Source organism: Aspergillus viridinutans (genome assembly GCF_018404265.1).
Source record: "Aspergillus viridinutans IFM 47045 DNA, scaffold_5, whole genome shotgun sequence".
In the NCBI taxonomy this organism is placed as follows: domain Eukaryota; kingdom Fungi; phylum Ascomycota; class Eurotiomycetes; order Eurotiales; family Aspergillaceae; genus Aspergillus; species Aspergillus viridinutans.
Window position 1 is genome coordinate 1552998 of NW_025091221.1, and position 20949 is coordinate 1573946.

Here is a 20949-nt window from a genome sequence, read left to right on the forward strand (position 1 = left end):
GCCAGAGAACCGATTTCTACGCGTCTAAGCTATTGAACACCACGAATCGGACAGTTGGCGGTACGTACCGGTCTCTTCACGGACAGCGACGTCGGTTCCGCTGTAGCTGGAGGAATGACACGTATATTAGAGGTGTTTTTTTTCGTTCGAGAAGGTATCATCATGAATTGAGCTGTAATGGGAAGAGGGTAGAAGATGGACGTACTAGCCGCCTGTTCCCGTACAACACCGTCGTGAACGGAGTCGTCTGCGCCGCAACACTACAAAAGCCTTCGTCTGGCTGGCCGAGATACCGGGAGTTGGCGCAGGGTGGACGTCCGCGAGGCACACCCGAAGACCACGCCGAGAGTCTGCCCCCGGCGGAACGTATCCACCTACATCGTCACCAGTCAGCGATACTCCGCTTGAAGTACATCCGTACTGCCATGACCGGTGTCCTTCTCCGGGAGGACCAGAGGTAGAGGAGACATGGATGCGTGGAGCTCTGCTGAGCCGACTGGGGCACTGGAGGACTTCACGGCGCCGACTGTACATGTCGCCGATGGCGTTCGTTCACGACGGCACGGATCCCGGAGTGCGTCTGCTTAGATGATAATAGTCTAACTCTCGACGGATTATAAAGAACGTCTATATTGGGTCTGGTATGTCAAGCCAAAGCAAATGTGTCTACGACGTTTTTTTCAAACAATAGACATTAATCCCCAGTTACTCAAGATCCTAACCAGGCGTATACGATCATCAAGCATACGGCGTCAAGCATACGGTCATCAAGCATGGTGTCCTCGCCTAAGTGCAATGAAGCTGTCCACCTTCATGGGTATGGCAGTTCTACCAAGGTCAGTCAGCCATCCTCTTGCCAGATTAGCACTGTACTTACCGGCGGCACATCAGCGGTCGCACTGGGAGTTTCCGTCGGGGTAGCCGTGGCCACAGAGCCAGAGCTAGACGTAGCAGACGCAGACCCGGTGTCATGCCCATGGTCATGGCTGTGACTCTCACCAGCACATCCGACACGAGGCACCGCAATATCAAACGCATACGCCTCGAGCGCAAAATACTGCAACGCTTCCGAGTCATGCGTGGACTCCGTCCCATTCCCCTTGGCCAGGGCAATCACCTCGTCGTAGCCGTCGGCAAAGTGCTCGATCCGGCCCTGTCCGACATCAGGCACATGGTACAGGCGGTGCATCAGATCCGCGGCCCAGAAGGTGTTGGTCTCGGAGCCGGCGACGGTGTAGCCTTGACCGCACATGGTGAGCAGCGAGCGGCGGGTGGTGTAGCTCCGGTCGCAGATGACGGTTTCGTGGGTGGCGTTTTCTCCGCGCCAGTGGCCGCCCCAGCCTGTTTAATTAGCTGTTGCTGCATGTCAAGGGAGAGGCTGTTAGTTGCGGGGGCGGGAAGGGCCTACCTTCCAGATCACAGTTGCCGTCGGGATTATCACACCGGAAGAGGACGTTGGCCTTGTCGCCGTTCACGATGACATCGTAGGCGCCGATGGCCTCCATGGTGGGCCGGTTGCCAAAGTACTTCCGGTAGATCTCGCTCTCGTTGCTCCAGCGGAGGATATGGGCCTTTGCGTGGCGGGCGAGCTCGATCGCCTCGTCCAGGCCGGCCTCGATCTGCCTGCGCTGAGTGGCATTGCAGCTGGAGTGGATGGGGTAGGAGGTAACCGCGCCAGCGTCCCAGGAGAAAAAGACTGGTTCGTGGGGGTTTGCTCGCGCCGCGATGGGAGAGGGGGATGTAGGGAGGGCGGCGACGAGGGGGAGGAGAACGGCAAGGCGGAGGAGAGCAGCCATTTTGAGTGTATTAAAGATGGATGGTGTGTGGGTTTGCTTTCTGGCCAGAGGTAGGGCATCCTTATATACCTTGAGGATGGAATCCTCGCAGTATCGAGGTACTCATTGTCTCATTGTTGGAATCGGCCATCGGCCCACCACGACGAAGGTCAAGCCATCGAGACGCATGGTCTCTTCTCGTATTCTAGTTGGTTCCACAGACGCCAAGGTTACCTTGGTAGTGACAAAGCTGTTTCTCGACTCGGTCTGTCCCAATAAGCTATGATATTGAGCTTCTGTCAGCCATGAATATGATCTGTTCGTACATGATTTGAGTTGCATACGGTGACCTGCCTATGCAGCCTTGAAATAGCTCGTCCATGCTCTACAAACTTGAAGCATATCATACTGAAGGTAAGTACCAACCCAAATCCCTCACGATGCAACATGAGGTCAATACCTGATATCGATGCAGGAAGCCAGCCCGCGCCAAGAATTCCGGCGGAGGAGCCAAGAGGCTTGGATCGAGGACCCTGAGAGCAACAAGCACGAGTCTCGATCTATTTTGCCAGAGAATATGCTGCATTTCGTCGAGGATGCGGAGTTTTCCACCTTGGCAGTCAGATTCTGTCCTTGGCCGCAGATACCTTGGGAGTTAGTGTGGTGTGCTCAAGGCTGATGGAAAACTCTTCGTTGCCAGAGGCCTATCCTCATCGAATGATCCATCGAGCGATTCTGATAGCCCTAGGATTGCTGCCTAGATTGATATAAATACCACCTAACATGTAGCTACCCGATTGACCAGATCCAAATCCAATCAGTCATGGCCAAAGCTCTCCTCCTGCTGTCTCTTCTCGGCCTTGTCCACGCGCAGACTTATACGGGCTGCCACACCCACGGCAGCACCGAGTACTGCTTCGGCCCAGATGGAAAGGAAACCCCATTTCCTACGCCGACTCCAACTTCCAAGACGGTTCCTGCAACCACCGCCGCCAGCACGACCACCTCCGCTCACGCCTCCGCCGTGACGGGATGCCACAGCCATGGCAGCGAGCTATTCTGTATCGACGGGGATGGCCACGAGGTGCAAGTGGTGCTGGCCTCGACACCGACGGGGGAACTGCCGGCCCAGTACACGGGATGCCATTCTCATGGTGGAGAAACGTAAGTGTCTGTTGTATTCTGATCGACTGTAGCTGACAGCGGAAGGTTCTGCATGGATCTGGAGGGAAACGACGTCCAGATCGTCGAAGACGGTGATTCAACGGAAGGTTCATCTTCATCTAGCTCGAGCGAGGGATCGCACTCGGGGTCGAAGGAAGGCATGAATTGTCACTTTCACGCCGGTGTTGAGTACGTCCTCCTCTGCTTGTATCCCCAGTGCTAATACTAACCAATCTAGACACTGCGTGGGCGCGGGAGAGTCCGAAAGCGGAAGCAGCCATAAATCCTGTGGAGTCCGAAGCCGCGACTACGACGTGCCCTTGCGCATCGGGACCCTGTTCGTTGTGCTCGTCACCAGCTCCATCGGCGTGTTACTGCCCATGCTCCTGGTCAAATTGCCCTCTGCCAAGGTAAACGGAGTCGTCTCAACGGTGATCAAGCAGTTCGGAACGGGCGTCATCCTCTCCACTGCGTTCGTGCATGTACGTCCCCGTTCCACCGTCCGCCCCAGATGACCGAAACCAACTAACCGAACAGCTCTACACGCACGCCAACCTCATGTTCACGAACGAGTGCCTCGGCGAACTCGAATACGAAGCGACCACCTCCGCCGTGGTCATGGCCGGCATCTTCCTCTCCTTTCTCTTCGAGTACATCGGCCACCGCATCATCCTCGCCCGTGGGAAGCGGTCCGCGTCACCCTGTCCCGAGCAGACCTGCGAATCATCCCCCTCACCCACAGGCAAAGAACCACCCTCCCCCCAACCGCAGCAACCGACCCTCGCCGCCCTGGGCCACCACCACGGGCCTCCCCTTGACCCCACAAACCCCAACACCCAGCTCTCCGTGCTCGTCATGGAAGCCGGGGTGATCTTCCACAGCGTCCTGATCGGGCTGACCCTCGTGGTGGCGGGCGACTCGTTCTACAAGACGCTGCTGGTGGTGATTGTATTCCATCAGTTCTTCGAGGGACTGGCACTCGGGGCGCGGATCGCGCTGCTGCCGGGCCGGCTGATGGGGGCTAAGGGGGTGATGGCAGCGGCATTTGCGGTGATCACGCCGGTGGGCATGGCGATCGGGCTGGGGGTACTGCATTCGTTTAATGGGAACGACAAGAGCACGCTTGTGGCGCTGGGGACGCTGGATGCGCTGTCGGCGGGGGTTCTGGTGTGGGTTGGGCTGGTCGATATGTGGGCTCGGGACTGGGTGATGGAGGGAGGCGAGATGATGAATGCGAGAATGAGCAGTGTGGCTGTCGGAGGGATCTCGCTGATTGCGGGGATGGTGTTGATGGGGGTGTTGGGGAAGTGGGCGTAGCTCTCGCTTAGATGAAGCTATTCAAGAAATGGGGATAGAGGGCTGCTATGATAATGATTGACGGACAATAAAAGTATGCCATATATCTTTCCATCATCTAATCTTGAATCTAATCTGATAGATCACCATGCATGACTCCATGAGTCAGAATGAGTCTGAGCCAGCCTCGGCATCTCAGTCGGACTCCGTTTATGGACAAAACACCAACTATCCACGCACACTATTTAGTCCCGCCCAATCCTTATCCTGTTGCTTAATCCCGCCTGTCAATTCTTCCTTGACATACATCTACCACATACGGAGTAGACAACTGTAATAATGACCGACATACGCTACGCCACGGAAGCCGACGCGCCCGCAATCGCAGAGATGAACATCGTCTGTTTCCAACATGCCCCCTTCTACCGCAACATGTTCCCTAATATGGCCCCGCTAGCCGCCCTGCCCGTGAAACTCTCCCGCACCTACGACAAACTCTCAGACCCCAAGGTGCATGTACTAGTAGCCACAGACCCAGTCTCGAATCAGATCCTGGGATGCGCACGGTGGGTTATCCCCGACATCAAAGGACGGAGGGTGGCTCTCTCGGACGAAGCAAGGGCCACGGCGGCGCAGAATGCGCAGCTGCGGCCCGCAGGGATGAATGTAGCGGTCTACGACGCAGCCCTGAAAGCGTTGGAGGAGACGAGGAAAAAATACGTCAAGGAGGATGATATTGGTGAGTTTAGATGCCCTGGAAGTGAATCAGGCTGACGGGTATTAGTTCTGGAACTTCTGGTGGCGCATCCGCAGCATCAGGGGAAAGGGGTGGGAAAGGCCCTGCTTGACTGGGGAATGCGGATAGCGGACGAGAGGAATGTCCGGATTTATCTGGAGGCCACGCCGGAGGGGTATCCGCTGTATAGCAAGTGTGGATGGCGGGATGTGGAGGATCTTGTGATGGATTACTCGTTGTATGGGGGAGAGGGAGATGCCACATATGTGGTAATGATTCGGGAGCCGGGCAATTACCCAAACTGATAGCATCTGTACATTCAAGGGCAAGGCCACTCAGCTGACAGCCTCATTCTATCCACAAGTTACACTTACACCATCACCAATGATACTGCACCACCGCAAGAACCTGCCTGATTCCGCCTAGAGGCTTGGCCCTCCACCGCGGGGGCTCGGGATCGCCAGTTGGCGGCTTCACCATGATTCGTCTGATCTTCATCTACGCACGACAATGGACGACGCTGTCCGACTTGGCTTTGCAGGTGGGCTGCAAGCTCGCTCCAATAATGTAACACCTGTACTTGGTACACGCTGCACAGGATCATCTAAAAGTACCGCATGGAACTGCCCTGTACGGATACCCCATGACCTTGTCTGAAGCCTATAAAGCATCACATCTCAGTCAGTAGCATAACACGAGTCCAATATCAGTTTCAACAAAGAGTTACCAAAGTTACCATCATCGTATTGCGCAAATCCAGTCTGATATTCAGATATTTGAATATACCAACCTTAGATGGCGATCTCTCTCTATCCCCTCCGCCGACACTCCCACGCATACACTATATCCCTATCGCAGCCCATCCGCAGAGCCAGTAGAAATTGAATAACAGAGCAAAACATGGCAATCGATATACTCCCACTCACAAAAGCCGATATCCCCGACGCCGTAGTCTGCATCCAAAAGGCGTTCGCCGACGACCCCTACTTCCGCTGGGTCTTTGACGACCCATCCAAAGTATGACATTCACCCAGAACCCATATCATTAAGCAAGCTGCAGACACTAACAGAGGCTGACGAAGTTCAACATCCACCGCAACGCCGCCTCCCTAACAGCCCGCCTCCCTAACAGCCCACTTCCTCCACGGCCTCAACTGCAGCGCCCCCATCTACATCGCCAAATACCGCCCCACCCCAACAGACAAGCACCCGCCCCCGTCCTCCCCCGTCGTCGGCGTCTGCTGGTGGTTTCCCCCACAGCAGAAGGAAACCTGGACCACCTGGACGCAAGACTGGATCCTGTCCTTCCGGCAGCTCCTCAACAACATCCGCTTCTGCGGCCGCGGCGGGCTGAATGTCCGCCGCTACTGGATCTGGAAGGCGCTGCAGGCGCGCACGCACGCGGAGCTCTGGACGCACCCGGCGGGATACTACTTCTGTAATGTGATTGCGGTGAGCGCGGAGATGAGGGGGATGGGGGTTGGAAGGAGGCTGGTGGAGGCTGTGACGGGGCGGGCGGATGCGGAGGGCGTGCCGTGTTACCTGGAGAGCTCCAAGGGGGAGCCGAATCTGGGGATCTATGAGAAGTTGGGGTTTAGGGTGGTCAAGGAGATTGAGTGTGTGGATGGGTGGAAGGCTTGCAAGGTATTTTTCCCTTGTTTCTTTTACTCTTCTTAGATATGAGGCTGACGAGTGTAGTTGTATTGCATGGTGCGGGATCCGAAGGTCCAGATCAAGGCGTGACTTGCCAGGTTAAATATTAATAGTCATATTGAATGTAATACGTGACTGAGAATAAATATCTGTATGAAAGAAATACAGTCCGAAATCCGCATCTACAGCAGATTTCCCAGTGCGATACAGGGGATCTCGAGCCCAAGCAAATCGTTGCTCTATACCAAGTTAGACTCTTACGCATGGACTGAAATGGCCCAAGACTTGACTTACTGTATCGCCGGGGCTCTCCATGCAACAGACCACATTCTCCTGGCATTCACGATTCAGGATATCCTGGATAGTGATCGCAATAATAGCAACTGTCTCACTTAGTACCTCCGTCCTTGACCAAAACGAGGAGAAAACTTACCCTGAATATCGAGATGGGAGCACTGGTCGAAAATCTCCAAGCCGGTGTTGCCAGATCCGCCGCCGAGAACGTTCTTCAAAGTACCCCCGATGTCGGTATCGTCGGCGGCGCGGATGGCCCTGTTGCAGCAGGATAGCTGGGCCTGGTCACCGCACTTCTTTGCTGCCTCTTTCACTGTCATGTCGCTGGGAATCGGAGGGTAGTGGCCGCCCCAACCCTTCTCCTTCTTTCCACCGGCTTCCATGGCTTCCATGGCTGCCGCGGAGACGGCAAGAAGAAGGGCTGCGATGCCGGTAGTGAACTTCATTTTGCCGTATTGAGGGAGAGGTAGGGAATGGAAGCGAGTGAAGAGACTAGAGAGTGTTTGAGATGTTGGGAAGTGAAGTATTAAAAGAGAAACGCGGTTATCAAGGGCGAGTTCTACATTCCAGATTGAGGTCTTGGATATCAACATCCTTGAAAATAACAGTCGAGCATTATTCCCGTCAAAGGGACAGCGGTTCGTCGAGTAGCCCTGGAATGTAGGTACCTGTCAAGCTGTCAAGTCCATAGCCTCAATAGCCTCAATTAGACAAGATCCACATTCTCTGTGATAAACATGCCAGAAAAGGTCGGAGTAAATAGCAGTCACTTAATTATAGCAAGGGCTCATGAGTCATGGGTCCGGGATGCCATTGACATCAAAGTATAAACAGCTGTCATATCCAGGAACAGTTCGTGAGTGGACAATCCAATTGATTGTATGCAAGCAAGGGATGATGTTCAACGCACGAACAACAACGGCTCAGCAATCCACTACTTAGACTGCTTGTTTAAGGTATGTTAGCTTCGAGCGGACATTCCTCGGTCAGTTGTTTATGCTTGATTTTTCCCGGTGAATAGAGTTCACCAGGCACTTCTAGGCTCGTCAATTCGTAGTATTCAAGCCAGTACCTTGGCCTGGTAAAAGGCTCCATTCCAGACGGTCCGTTCCTTGAAACAGGTTCCTGTACCATGGTCGCAGCAGCATTAAGACGGATCTTTGGAGGAAAATGGCCGATAGCTGAATGCTGTGTAGGTCAACATACATGGGCCATCTCATGCCTGCTGCGATCTTAGAGTCGCATTCGATCCAAGCAGTTAGTAGGAACTGTTGGGCCTATATTTCCTTATCTAGGACCTGGATAGCTCCGCCGCACTTAATCTAGTCAAGAAAGCAAATTTACGTTGCTGTCAACTTTGCTGATTATATGATTAGTAACTTACGAGTCGTTTGCCTTGGTTTTTGGGCTTCCGGCGCGGATTTGTTCTGTGTGCAGCCGCAACGGAATCTAGGGCGTTATAGCATAGTCCTGAAAGCATTCCCAGGTAATCGTTCTCGGTCCACCGTCACCGAATTTAACATCCATGGATGCCTCAATGGATGCTACCCAGCTTGGGATATCCCTACTTAATTTTTGCAGCAGCAAGACACAGACGCAGAAGGGCGAAATGGTGCATCCCAGTTCATTTGCGAGTTGTACGGTTCCTCAACGCAGAGACAAACCCTCTGTAGTTCTAAAGTCTTGTCGTTTTATGGAAATAACCCGTAGCGATGTCGTACGCGGAAGAGATTTTCCGTACCGCTAACAAGCTTGAGGCCGCTTGGAACATGTCATCGGCGTAGGCTTTGTCGTCTGGCATTGAAATCAAGTCAAGCGCAATGCTCTCTTCGATTTGACTGAAGATCCATAAGCTGACTCTCTTGGATACTTTGTTCCACCTCTCGTAAAGCGGATGGTCGGGCCTAGGCTCTGGGATATCCTCTCTAATCAAGCAATCGAGATGACAGACTTTCAATCGGTTCCGTACGTAAAATTCCCATAGTTTGAGGTCCTTTAAACCCTTGAAGTGCGTCGCAAACCCTTCAAACTTCTCTGGCCGGATGGCAGGGAGCAAATCCGCTTGCCTTTCGATAGCGATATGGGGTCCCGGGGTGCGACTTGCGCTTGCACTACCCTGAGCTCTTCCTCTCGCAGCAGCAGCAGCGGACCGATCGGTAGGTCGTCCAACTGCTGAGGGTCCAGTTCAGTCTAGCTTATACCTAGTTAGTATAGTACCAGGCTACCTAGTTAGTAGGCCTTGGGTGAGTATCATGTCGTGCGGGATAACACTCCCTGTTGATATGCAAGGTTTCTTGCTTGCACATTCAAAGATCAATGAATTTGGCAGTTAATCTAGATTCTCACATCACTCTTCATGTAAGAGTTCGAGTAATACTAGGTGTTGATTGATTGTAGGCTTGGACATCAGCGAAGACATTTGTTTGTAAGAAGTTTAGGCAGGCGGTGGCAGAACAGCACCCCTTTTCCGACCCGATCTTTTCCCCGCACCTGATCTGGACCACCATTCCGTCATCACAGCTACCCCAGTCCGTCAAAATGAAGATTGTTTACATCGGAGTACGTGCTCTCATCCCTTATCTCCCAAATCTCTGACTCCACTGACTTGATATTTCTCCCAGATCTTACAAAATGCCCAGCAACCCGCTGTGGAGCTCTGCGCTGAGCGCGAGCTCAGCAGCTACTCCCGTTTCACTCGAGGTAGCATCAGCGAGTTCATGACCATGTTCAGCAAGACCGTTGCCGAACGCACAAAACAGGGCCAGAGACAGGATATTCAAGAGCAGGGTACGGCAGATCCATCAACGCCGGTTGGCTCGTATTGATCAAGGCAGACTTTACATTCCACGTCTACGCCCGAACCCAAGGCATCGCTGGTGTCATCATCAGTGATAACGAGTACCCCTCCCTCGCCGCGCATCAGATCCTCTCCAAAATCCTCGATGAGTTCCTGTCCCAGAACCCCGGCGCCGCGACCTCGCGGAACCCCGTTCCCTTCCCTCAGCTGCGAACATACATTACGACCTACCAGAACCCTCAGGAGGTTGACAGTATCATGAAGATTCAAAAGGAGTTGGATGAGACCAAGATCGTACTACATAAGACTATCGAGAGTGTAAGTTGTGGTTTGGAAGCTAACCTCGCGAGGCGAGACGAGAGCTGACACCTGCTAGGTTCTGGAACGAGGAGAGAAAATCGACGACCTGGTCTCCAAGAGCGAGGGGCTGAGCGCTCAGAGCAAGATGTTCTACACGTCCGCGAAGAAGCAGAACTCGTGCTGCGTGATTATGTAGGGTGGGTGCACAAACGGAAAGCGAAGGTTGTCAATATTGGACACGATGGTGTCCGACGGTGGAAGGCCATACAGGCAGTCCCGTTGTTGCAGATATTGGCGTTTTGATCCGGTGACATGGCTTGAATTTTCGCCTATTTGCTATGTTGCTCATTTCTCTGTTGGTGAGACTAGAGGTTGGATGCATACCGTCGTGGTCTGATAGATCTCGCGATTCTTGATAAGTTAGGCTGCCACTCACTCAAGCGCTGGATCAGACTGCTACTGCTCAAACCATTTGTTTAATTAATGACCATCAAGAATGCTGTTATCTTTTGTCTTGAGACCCACTGCTCGGATTCACCGAAATAGCGTTTCAGTGGTCTCGCCCCTGAATCATATTACGTCGAGTTTGCCTTGCGCGGTTTAAACTCGGCCTCGAAGATTTACGGCCTGAGGCATCAAATCACGTGCTGCTCTCTGGTACCGTCCTTATCACGTAGTTATTTTTAGCGGCAGGACTGCAAGCCACCTTTTGCTTGTAGGTGTAGCCTGTCATCGTTGTTATTCTGGTCCCGGTTACGTCCCTGTGGAGGTTTGCGCCATTTGAGTTAGGAGAGCTCGATCTGGTAATTCCACGCGAAGTTCCTCGATCCCCAGTGCCAGAAGTAGCCAGATCTTGAGCCTCGTCCGTCTGCCAGCGTAAATTGGTCCTTATGCAATCACAGGTTGAACACAGCTGAGACTAGAAATGAGAACAATAGATGAATATTCATGACTTGCTTGCTATGAAGTGGCGGGGTACATTACCAAAACGGGCAATAGGGCACAGGGTACAGTCGTTAGGGCAACCCCACCTTAATCAATTATCGCCAGGATAGATTGCGTGCCTGAGATAAAGCCGGATGCCGATCATCCAGTCTTCTAGAACCACGCAATTTGGATTGGTCCCTGGCGGTTTAAGGTACACTCAAAGGTGAAACTATTGCTAATCCGATCCACTTTTCAGCATGGGTTTTCCAATAACAGTCCTTCATCCTTGCCCCCCGATGGACTCGGCATTGCTTCTCCCTTTTCCTATCACCGACTGTACCCGGCCTCCCGGCCCGGTGAGTGTCTGATTGGCCGCAACCGCCGAAATGGTCCATATCCGGTAGTATGAATTGTGCGGTGACAGTTGGCATGGTTGGGTTTTGTCTCTTATATCGGTGGTTCATCTTCGTTCTTGATCCTTACTACTCTTGCTTGATACCGTCGTTCATTTGTCTCGTCTCATTAGCGTTGATCACAGTGAGTGCCGCGTGTCCGTCGATATGCGTCTACCACTGCTCATCTAACAACCGCAGCAGCATTGCATAGCCAGAAGCGTTTACCATCTTTGCATATTTATACCTCGTTTGAACTTGAAACCGCCTGACTGATGACTGTGGTTTGAGCACCATGGACCAAGACATTCCCGTCCGCCACTCCTGGTCATTTGGTGGCCAACGCAATAGGCTCGCCGAATACCTGGCGGCGGATGTTCTAGTTGCTGCAGGTTCAGCGACATTAGTGACTCCAGCTGTTATGATTCTCGACCGGTTAGTCTCCAGCCTGGCTCCTGTCCCGGGTTGATACTAACAGCAACCAGGCTGGTGGTGGAAAAGTCATCCTACAATCAACCTCTGCTACCTGCCTTTCGCCGACATCTCTGGCTTTCTATCACACAACCTGCAACCTTCCTCACGTCGCGGCCAAGTCTGCTGGTGTGGTCTCTATATACCGCGACATTCGCCACGGCCAATGCCACTGAAACCATCCTTAACAAGGTCTACCCCGCCGTCGACCATGCCATCGCAGGCACGACCACCTTTTTCTCCACCTTTGTGGTGAACTCGTCCGTAGGCATTTGGAAAGACGTCAAGTTTGCTCAACTATTCGGCCACAAGACGACCACTACCACTGAATCTGCAACCAAGGCTACAAACCCTCCGTCCGGGGCAACATCAACGGCCACCTCTCAGCCCAAAATCCGCACCATCACTCGCTCCTTTCCCCTGGCCACCTACTCGGCCTTTCTCATCCGCGACGCACTCACCATCTTCGGCTCCTTCAATCTCCCGCCTTTAGTGTCTGCCTCGATTCCCGACTCGGTCGCCTCCAACGAGAATCTGAAAATCCTCATCGCGCAGCTCGCCGTCCCCGCGTCGATTCAATTGATCAGCACCCCGATCCACCTACTCGGGCTGGACCTGTACAACCGTCCCACGCACTTACCCGCCAAGGAGCGCTTCACACGCGTCAGTCGGGACTGGATCGGGGCGTCGTTGACGCGCATGTGCCGGATTATTCCGGCATTTGGGATTGGAGGCTTCGCAAACACCGAAGGCAGAGCCTTTTTACACGGACAGCTCGACCGGCTACCGGCTGAATCATGAATAATGCCATGCATTCGTTTATTTCAAGATAAACATTGATAAAAGATATCATGGTCACGTCACATGACATATGGGGCAGGCAGCCCTAACCCTAGCGGACTGCGGACTTGTATCGGGGCGGGCTCCACCACCGCATATCACCGGCCCGGCCGAATGCCGTGAGGGAAGTGATCACGCATCTCATCTCGTCCAGAGCTCTGTGAGATTGATTTTCAAGATGACAGTCTCGAGTGAACCGGCATGTCGTCACCGGGTGTATTACCCGCTTGAAGAAGGATCCATCTCAAACCAGGAGAATCGGCGAATGAACATTCATTTACTGAGGCTTGATGCATATCCCAGGTTCCTCGACATACCGTGTATATATGTGCTCTGGTGATGCCCTCGATGCCTCCAAGGCAGATCGCGGGACCCCGCATTCAATAGACGTGTCGATAGCGGGGTCTGGTACGACGATCATTGACTTTCATATACCCTGTCGTTCAGGCTAGCTAGACTTAATAGAGTTTCATATGTTAACTGAGCAATAAACTAGTAATAAAGATATTAGCCTTGCAGTAACTGATCAATAAGGGACTCCAGCTTCTATCAGCGGAGATGCAGCGGTTCGGGTTGCCTTAATGATTGTACACCAGATATCTCAAACAGCTTGTACAGCCTTTTACTAGATATTTCTCCAGACCGAGCCTAATACTCACTGCTCAACAGATCGGGAGAGCGCACACAGCATTCGGAGAATGAGGTGAAATACCCATCGGTACTAAAGATAGAAGCCCTGCAAGCCTTACGAACTGTAGTATTTCTGTTCCTGCCCAGGAGCTCTGTAGCAGCGCACAAGGGTATATTCACTGAAGATATTCCGGCTGCCTCCATCCAGAGCCCGTCGCAAATTCCTTCCTCTCCCATCATTTGGCATATTAGTGCTATTCCTGTCTAGGTGAGATGGGAAATCTCAGGTGCTGAAGCCCTCCCGTCATGCTTAATCTTCACCGTATTCCTCAAAGTCATTGTCGTTATGTAGTCTTCCAGACGGACTAGACCATAAAGTGCCAAATCCTGGTCCCAGCCAGCACATCTTGTGGACCTTGAATCCGACATGGACAAACATTGTCCTGTCCACTGGCTAATCCCCGCACCAATGCTTCTGGGAAAGACTCTCAGGATTCATGGGGGAGGACCTTGCCGGGCAGCATCCCAGCTCACCGGATCCGTCGGTCTCTGTTCGGCGATTTCTCTCTCCAAGCCCTCGATGCGCCCCTCCAGCCACGCTATATCTTCGGCGTCCGTAGGCGACGCTCGGGATTGCTGGGCGATCCTTTTCATCTGCATGATGCCGCGAGGATGCACCAGGCGGCGTCTATGATATGTAACTCTTGCACCATTCGGTGTCTGTAAGAAGTCCTGAGGGAGGCCGAGCTGTTGAGGACTGACCACGTCAATATTCACGCAGCGATGATCCAATTCGTACCACATATGGGTGTGGCTGTAGGCAGGGTCCCAGTTAAAGCGTCCACCAGAATTTTGTCTCAACAGTTGGCGTGCGTACTGGACCTGGCCATCAGGGACCAAGATGTCAACGTCCTTTGTCATTCTGAGTTGACCATATGTGATTAAAGCAGCACCTCCTATGAATCCATAGTCAACACGCCCTTGAGGCAACGCCGAGCGGGCTTCGTTTCAAGACCTCCCTGAGCTCCTCGCTAGTCATGTTCTGCAACCCGATATTTGGAGGATCACCGGGCCTGGCTCCCAGGCACTTGCATTGGCGAGATCGTTCGTTGCGTCCCTGAGTAGGGGTCTTCTGGCTCTGGCCTTCGTTGCGCAGGTTTATCTTCGAAAATCGCTTCTTTAGGTTCAGTGCACTCTTCACCTTCTGGAGAGCTTTTCCGGTCTTTGAGCCAGCCTTTTCCCCTGCCATCGTGAGGGCTTATTGGCAGAATGATACTCAATATCCGTCTCGTTAAGTCAGACTGCCTAAGGTGTGCAGCAATTTATAAACAGGTAGATCCTTCAAGCTCGGTGTTCTTAGAGGGAGCTATACTTTGACACAAGTGAATCTTACAGTAGCTCCATGGTTCAATCTACATGCTTCATTCACTTGTAAATTGAATGTAAGTTAATTTTAGCCAATAATTCATACTGGCAGGAAGATTCACTGGATAGTAGTCTTTGTCATCTCTGATAATATCATAAATGATCAAGTTCTCCCGTATAACTATGGCAGCCACCTGCTTCTAAAGGTGCTAAAACAAAACTGATCTGTTTTCTGACCCCCTTAGATTCTCCCATGAGGTCAAATCATGACCTTGGTTGAAAAAGGATATAGATATCAGCTCATTATTCAAAGATGAATCTTAATAGACTGTTTAATCTGTCATCAGCCGTTAATAATGACAAGGCTGCTCTTAGAAGCTAGCTCAACAGTTCCCAGGGTTCTTCTTTAATATATATGTCCTTGATAATTCTTGAAAGTCCATCCTTTATGGAGAGCTTCGAATTCACGCATTTCGAGCTATCAGACGACATCCAAGCATCATGAGCATCCAATCCAACTACCCACTCGCCTCCTGTATATTTGTGGTGCAGCTGCCTTAGATGTGCAATTAAGGCCTGCAGCATCAATAGTGGGTGCTTCAAGTTGACTGTCATACTCTGCAATGATGCATGTAATTGTTGATTTGTCTGTCTTGTGCTCTATGATAGAGTTGCAGTGCATGCAGTGAATTATATCATACTAGTATCCTAGAATCCTGGGTATAAGACTGCATTCACTTTACAAGGCGTTAGAACTGCCAATTTTCCTCATGGTGTGTTACTCGTGGAATAAGGCAAATGAAACTTTATGAGTTCTTCCTGTTACTTCTGGCCGAATGTATCGTCTGACACTATGAGACTTTCTTCAATTGTGGATTCAATGACACATGTGATACGCAATTAGTTAACACACAGTATGCCTGGAGCTCTTTGAATACTCTTTGCTAAGTTTCCACAGCCAGCATCAGTCCCTTACCAAGGCTCGCTTGCTGGGTCTGTTCTTAATCACTTGGAAAACATTCATCGAGATCTGGATCCATCCTTTCCCAGCTGGAATCTTGACAAGCCAAGTAAAGCTCGGAAGGATGGCCCTGTACCCTATTACCGCGTCGGGGCAGCCTCCGCTTCTCTCGACTTTCCGTTCGATCATCAATCTGGGCCGCTCGCGGACAGCGCCATGCGACCAAAACGGACACGGTAGATCTTGTACATTCATATCCCTCTCGATTCGACTCCGATGATAATCACGATACGCCTCATAGGACAACAACCGCGTCCCCAGCTCCCACGCTCGGAGACGACCGACCAGTTTCTCGTGGTTCTGCCGCATTAGATCAAAGAGTATAGGCCGGTAAATCACCCTAACACCCTTCTCAAATCCCACAGTCCAGGCCTCATCAAGCTCAGTGATGATGATCGCGATAACATCTTGGACATACATGTCCTGCACACGCTTCTTGGAACTGCCGGCAAGCCACAGGGAAACATGAGAGTTGAAGTACTCGTGTAGCTCGGGGATGGGCTCCTCGTCCTCTGGTCCAATCGGCTCGTAGGCCCAGCTCTCTGCCGCGAGCAATGCCACCCCCCGGACATAAAGCCATTCGTGCCCTCTGCGGATGTCCGCAAGGATCTCCGCCGGATCGCGGGACGTCCGTCTTCGGATCTGAGCGATCCCTTCATCAAGCGCGGTCGGACTAACCAGCCGACACGCCTTGGAAATCTCGCTTTCAGGTATCCCCAGGTCACCCTGGAGGTGGCTCAGGCCTGTGCGAAGGTATCCACCTTCCTGTAGAGTCTGAGCAGCCTTTTCTACGTCGTTGACGAGGAGATGCAGTTCTCGGAATCCCTCATTGTGAGCAGCGCCATACGCAAGAAGGACGTCGCGATAACTCCAGACCTTGTAGGGGATGCGAGCTCGATACAACATGAGGCATGGCTCCCAGTATTTGTCCTTGAATACCGGATACTTTCTGACTTGGATGAGTGGCTCGGGCTGTTCTTCGGTGGACTCGAGAGAGCGAACTCTTGTTATGAAGCTCGTAATGCGCTTGTATTCCATGTTGCAGACAGTCCTCCTTCCGTGTCCGTTTGCTTCGAGAAACGACGCAGCGAAGAGTTAGGTGAGACATTTTGAATCTGGCATTGATGATCCAGAATTGCGTAATGGCATAGATGAGGTAAAGTTTGCATGGCCCAGGAAAATGGCTAACATACCTGGTATATATCCCAGTATGTTAATAATATGCTTTTCACTAGATAGTGCGTTCCAAGGCTGGGGCCCTGGGGGCACTAATCATCAAAACGTACGGTGGCCAGCAGCTGTGATAGTAATTTAAGTAATGGTAGGCCAATGATGCTTTATAAGATTTGACAACTTAACCTATCCTACAGTGTATCCATAAATATCCTAGGAACTACAGCTATAAGTCACTTATAACTTCATGGAGAGCTGGTTCTGTAAGGAGTTAGGGTTTTGGACTTTTGGTAGATGAGAGGTCAGGTGACTGAGTTACGCCAAATATTTGTCATTGCAGTCATGTGATCAGCAAGCCAGCGACGCGCAGTCTCCATGAAGGTGAATATAATTCTGTCAAATAATCGTAGAACGTCAATTGTTGATAAGGGCAGGCTAGATACTAGTGTTAACACTAAAGCACCTCTTGATATGTGATTGATCGCGATCTCCAATCATGAACACACCCAGCATCTCCTTCACAAGCCTCGGCTTGGTGGTCCTCGACGAGATCCGCTTCCCCAACCAGGAGCCTTTACTCGATGTTCTGGGCGGTTCTGGTGCCTATGGTTGGTTCTATTCTGGCATTCTCAGCTGATCGCGCTGTACAACATGTCGATGGGCTGATCCGTGGTGCAGCCACGCTCGGTGCTCGATTATTCCTCCGCCATCCGCTGAGCCATACCTTGGGCTGGATGATCCATACTGGGAATGACTTTCCAAAGCTCATGGAGGACCGGTTAAAAAGCTGGGATGCAACGTTGATTGTAGAAAGAGAATCAGACAAGCCATCGACCAGAGGTTTACTGGAGTATGAGGATACTACGTTTGGACGTGCGGAACCTCCCGATTCATTCGTCATGAACAAGAGTAAGGACTAATGGGCCCAGCGAAACACTTCACGTACACAACACCCCTCCTCCCAGTCCACGACAGCAACATAAAGAACACACCCCTCCTAACCTCAAAAGCATACCACTACCTCGAGACCCCCCATGACATCAAAACCCGTGTCTCGAGCCTCCTCGCTCTCAGAAGAGAAGCAGGCGCACTAGACCGCCCTTTCATAATCTGGGAACCTGCCCCTTACTCCTGCAAACCCGAGAACCTCCAGCCATGTCTGGACGCTGCACGCGTCGTCGACGTCCTCTCGCCAAACCACCTAGAGCTCGCCGCGCTCTTTGGCGAATCACCAGCAACCGCTCAGGACAAGGCCACGATTGAGTCCTTGGCGCGAAGAATTCTGGAGAGCGGCATCGGCCCAGACGGGAAAGGCACCGTGGTCGTCCGGGCAGGCGAGAACGGTAGCGTCGTTGTCGCTCGCGATATCCCTCCCACGTGGCTGCCCCCGTTCTATACGTCCGGACCAGGGTGGACGCAGCAATCCAAGGTCGTCGATCCCACCGGTGCCGGTAATGCATTTCTCGGGGCGTATGCCGTTGGCTACCTCCATACGGGAAATGTGGTTGAGGCGGCTTGCTACGGGGCCGTGGGAGGGTCATTTGCGTTGGAGCAGGTAGGGATGCCGGAGAAGAGCGACGGCGAAGACGGCGAGTTGTGGAATGGTGCGGCTGTCCTTGGGAGGTTGCGTGAGTATAGGGAGTCTGTTGGCCTTGCTGCCTTGGTTTGAGACTCTGGCAGATTTTCTTTCTGTTCTCCCTTTCTTTTTTTCTTTCTTTTTTCCCGAGTACAAATACTGCACTGGACCTAAGAGTGACTATTCAACTCGTCTGTGATTGACATTTCCCAAAAGATTGAGCGTAGACCATAGTAGAATGTATCAAACAGTAACTGTTGCTTTGTGTTGTTCTAGGGCAAAGAATAGGTCGAAGAGAACTTGGTTGACGTATACTGACCTTTGTCTATAGGAGCCTGCCATTCGCTGGGGAAGGTCTTTCAACTTTGTGCGGCTCATATATTGTCAACTGAGCCGCAACCGGACAACCGTGTATAGCAGGGATGAGCAGGAGGAGCAGAACAAGTCTACAGCATGCTAGCCTATATATCCCGCACACCTTATCGCCCTTGCATGAACCTCATGCACCAAGTATGGCATTCGTGGAGAAGTGTCGGCATTATTCTGATCAGCAGTGTCTCTGTTACGCTATTGTAGTTGATCCTGAACACAACATGGGCATAATCAATCCTTGGGACCGATCAGTTGTAGTTGCCCAATCTCAAAGTGATGAGGCTTGGGATTGAACCCTTCAGAATCTCTTCTGAGGGCTGGGAGCACCTTGGGTTTCTATGGCCGATCTCAACGAAGATGATAGAGCCAACGAAGGAGATCTTCGATTCAATCTCCGGGGTATGTCAAAGTCCGCTAGCCATTCGACGGGTATTTGCTCAAGGTTCTTATAGGAATGAAGATAAAATTGTGTACATTCAAGAGGCTGATAGATGATGGGAGGAGAGGGAATTTGCAAAGGGCGCTGGGCACAAGCAGCTGAAATATCTTTAGTGAATATACTCTTATGTCACTGCCCACATACCTGAATATGACCTGAATCCAAGAACTGGAAGCGAATGACCATTCAACTCTTCTATGAATAAGTCTTCCTAACGGGATTGATGGTTGACCAAAATAGAATGCATTCACAGCTAAAGTATGAGTGAATCTCTGTCTCCTCTGGTGCCATCTGAACGGACATGGATGTCTGCAGAAGCGGTTCTAGCGTCTGTAGAAGAAGAGTTCGAAGCTTTTCGCATGTATCCACATGATTGCTCCAGCCTGTAGTCCCACTTGACCCCCTTCCATAGCAGTTGCGCTCCAGCAACAACATGATGCGGATATGGATCGATAGCCACGAGAGGAATAGGCCTAGAACCAGAGCCTCTTTGCTGTGGGATTGCGAATCAGGAGCAGCATCAATCCCCCTTATCCTCGAAGCAGATCACGCTCATCCTGTCAGGAGATCCGTCCGTCCGTCCTGCGGTTTCACAGCATCAACTACAACAAGGGTACATAGAGTGTAATGCAACATGAGCTCGTGTACACTCATCTGCCTGATTCCAAAACGTACCTCCAAGTCGGCACGGCGGATACAACCGTCGGTTCAAACATGATGATCCAGCTGCACAGCCAGCTCACCTGATTCACTATCCCCAGCATATCCCCCCCCCAATCACCACCGAGTCCGCAGCACATACGTTCCAGACAAACCTTGGCGCCCTCGCAACAACCCCTGCAGCATGGCAACCTTCCTACACCAAACTGCGGCGGCGGCGTCGTGCTGAACTGGATAGACGAATCCCTTCGCCCCCGCAGGGAAGGCACACTGCCCGAATCGGTGTCTCATTCGCGCAGAGTAGCGGATACGGAGCAGCTGCCATGGTTCATACAGGCTATTTGTATACGCCTGTCGTGCAAGCCCGGTGGACATGTTGCGATGCATGGGTGTCTGAAGACCATGGGCATAGCGGGAAGAATCTCCTTGTGAATACGGGGTAGAGGCGGTAGGCGGATGCGAACGATATGCTTGTACTGTATTCGTAGACGACGGGGGATAATTTCCTGCGGGTGATCCGGGGGACGTTGTTTTCGAATCCGAACGAGTTATGGGATTGGGTGGGATGGTATGGTCAGGATGGTGACTTTTATCCTTTCAGCCTGTCTTCTGATACGTATGATGGTGATGATGCCTGTAGAGTGCAGATGGTGGCCGTGCTGGACCAGGTCAGATGGAGCTGACAGGGTGGTCTTTGGAGGGGACCCGTGACAAAAGGGGCAAAGGCTCGATCTGTATAGTATAGACAGGAATATTAACCACCGGCTGAACTCTTCAACCGGCTAATTGACTGCCTATCAATTGCCGTTGAGTTGATATAGGACTCTACTACCGGTGGGGGATCAACAAACAGATATTAAAGCAAAGCTTGGCTGAAACAAGCCCAGTCGCAGAGTGACAACATTCTGCAGCATTTCCTCAGATAGATAGATTGGACTGAAGGGTGAAACTGAATATAGGCTAAACGACAGACCCTGAATCATGTGGAGTACCTGTACTTCTGGCAGCAGTCTCGACTATAAATACGGCTGTCAGAAGCCTTCACTCTCAGCAAAGCAACACCTCAAA

General features: G+C 51.8%; 11 protein-coding genes across 11 annotated transcripts; 7 read left to right on the top strand and 4 right to left on the bottom strand.

Annotated features, from left to right (window-relative positions):
• Window positions 1-786: 786 nt before the first annotated feature.
• aspf2 (major allergen Asp F2) lies at window positions 787-1796 on the bottom strand (the record flags this gene model as incomplete). Its single annotated transcript, XM_043270639.1, has 3 exons — window positions 787-828; window positions 878-1341; window positions 1409-1796. The coding sequence occupies 3 exons, from the start codon at window positions 1794-1796 to the stop codon at window positions 787-789; spliced, it is 894 nt and encodes a 297-aa protein (XP_043126574.1).
• An 802-nt stretch (window positions 1797-2598) lies between these two features.
• Window positions 2599-4256, top strand: zrfC (putative ZIP Zinc transporter; the record flags this gene model as incomplete). Its single annotated transcript, XM_043270640.1, has 4 exons — window positions 2599-2939; window positions 2985-3128; window positions 3178-3421; window positions 3477-4256. 4 exons carry the CDS (start codon window positions 2599-2601, stop codon window positions 4254-4256), a joined length of 1509 nt encoding a protein of 502 aa, XP_043126575.1.
• Window positions 4257-4574: 318 nt separating this feature from the next.
• Window positions 4575-5276, top strand: Aspvir_007459 (GNAT family N-acetyltransferase; the record flags this gene model as incomplete). The annotated part of the gene is made up of 2 exons (XM_043270641.1): window positions 4575-4974; window positions 5020-5276. The coding sequence occupies 2 exons, from the start codon at window positions 4575-4577 to the stop codon at window positions 5274-5276; spliced, it is 657 nt and encodes a 218-aa protein (XP_043126576.1).
• A 595-nt stretch (window positions 5277-5871) lies between these two features.
• Aspvir_007460 (GNAT family N-acetyltransferase) lies at window positions 5872-6714 on the top strand (the record flags this gene model as incomplete). The annotated part of the gene is made up of 3 exons (XM_043270642.1): window positions 5872-5988; window positions 6088-6615; window positions 6670-6714. 3 exons carry the CDS (start codon window positions 5872-5874, stop codon window positions 6712-6714), a joined length of 690 nt encoding a protein of 229 aa, XP_043126577.1.
• Window positions 6715-6806: 92 nt separating this feature from the next.
• Aspvir_007461 (hydrophobin family protein) lies at window positions 6807-7364 on the bottom strand (the record flags this gene model as incomplete). The annotated part of the gene is made up of 3 exons (XM_043270643.1): window positions 6807-6863; window positions 6919-7007; window positions 7058-7364. 3 exons carry the CDS (start codon window positions 7362-7364, stop codon window positions 6807-6809), a joined length of 453 nt encoding a protein of 150 aa, XP_043126578.1.
• Window positions 7365-9456: 2092 nt separating this feature from the next.
• Window positions 9457-10211, top strand: Aspvir_007462 (palmitoyltransferase YKT6; the record flags this gene model as incomplete). Its single annotated transcript, XM_043270644.1, has 4 exons — window positions 9457-9477; window positions 9540-9705; window positions 9753-10033; window positions 10092-10211. The coding sequence occupies 4 exons, from the start codon at window positions 9457-9459 to the stop codon at window positions 10209-10211; spliced, it is 588 nt and encodes a 195-aa protein (XP_043126579.1).
• Window positions 10212-11629: 1418 nt separating this feature from the next.
• On the top strand, window positions 11630-12606 carry Aspvir_007463 (uncharacterized protein; the record flags this gene model as incomplete). Its single annotated transcript, XM_043270645.1, has 2 exons — window positions 11630-11769; window positions 11820-12606. The coding sequence occupies 2 exons, from the start codon at window positions 11630-11632 to the stop codon at window positions 12604-12606; spliced, it is 927 nt and encodes a 308-aa protein (XP_043126580.1).
• Window positions 12607-13770: 1164 nt separating this feature from the next.
• Aspvir_007464 (uncharacterized protein) lies at window positions 13771-14524 on the bottom strand (the record flags this gene model as incomplete). The annotated part of the gene is made up of 2 exons (XM_043270646.1): window positions 13771-14197; window positions 14253-14524. The coding sequence occupies 2 exons, from the start codon at window positions 14522-14524 to the stop codon at window positions 13771-13773; spliced, it is 699 nt and encodes a 232-aa protein (XP_043126581.1).
• A 1080-nt stretch (window positions 14525-15604) lies between these two features.
• On the bottom strand, window positions 15605-16699 carry Aspvir_007465 (uncharacterized protein; the record flags this gene model as incomplete). The annotated part of the gene is made up of 1 exon (XM_043270647.1): window positions 15605-16699. One exon carries the CDS (start codon window positions 16697-16699, stop codon window positions 15605-15607), a length of 1095 nt encoding a protein of 364 aa, XP_043126582.1.
• Window positions 16700-17330: 631 nt separating this feature from the next.
• Window positions 17331-18503, top strand: Aspvir_007466 (pfkB family carbohydrate kinase superfamily; the record flags this gene model as incomplete). The annotated part of the gene is made up of 3 exons (XM_043270648.1): window positions 17331-17442; window positions 17513-17707; window positions 17764-18503. 3 exons carry the CDS (start codon window positions 17331-17333, stop codon window positions 18501-18503), a joined length of 1047 nt encoding a protein of 348 aa, XP_043126583.1.
• A 1345-nt stretch (window positions 18504-19848) lies between these two features.
• On the top strand, window positions 19849-20324 carry Aspvir_007467 (uncharacterized protein; the record flags this gene model as incomplete). The annotated part of the gene is made up of 2 exons (XM_043270649.1): window positions 19849-19923; window positions 19983-20324. 2 exons carry the CDS (start codon window positions 19849-19851, stop codon window positions 20322-20324), a joined length of 417 nt encoding a protein of 138 aa, XP_043126584.1.
• Between the last annotated feature and the right edge of the window lie 625 nt (window positions 20325-20949).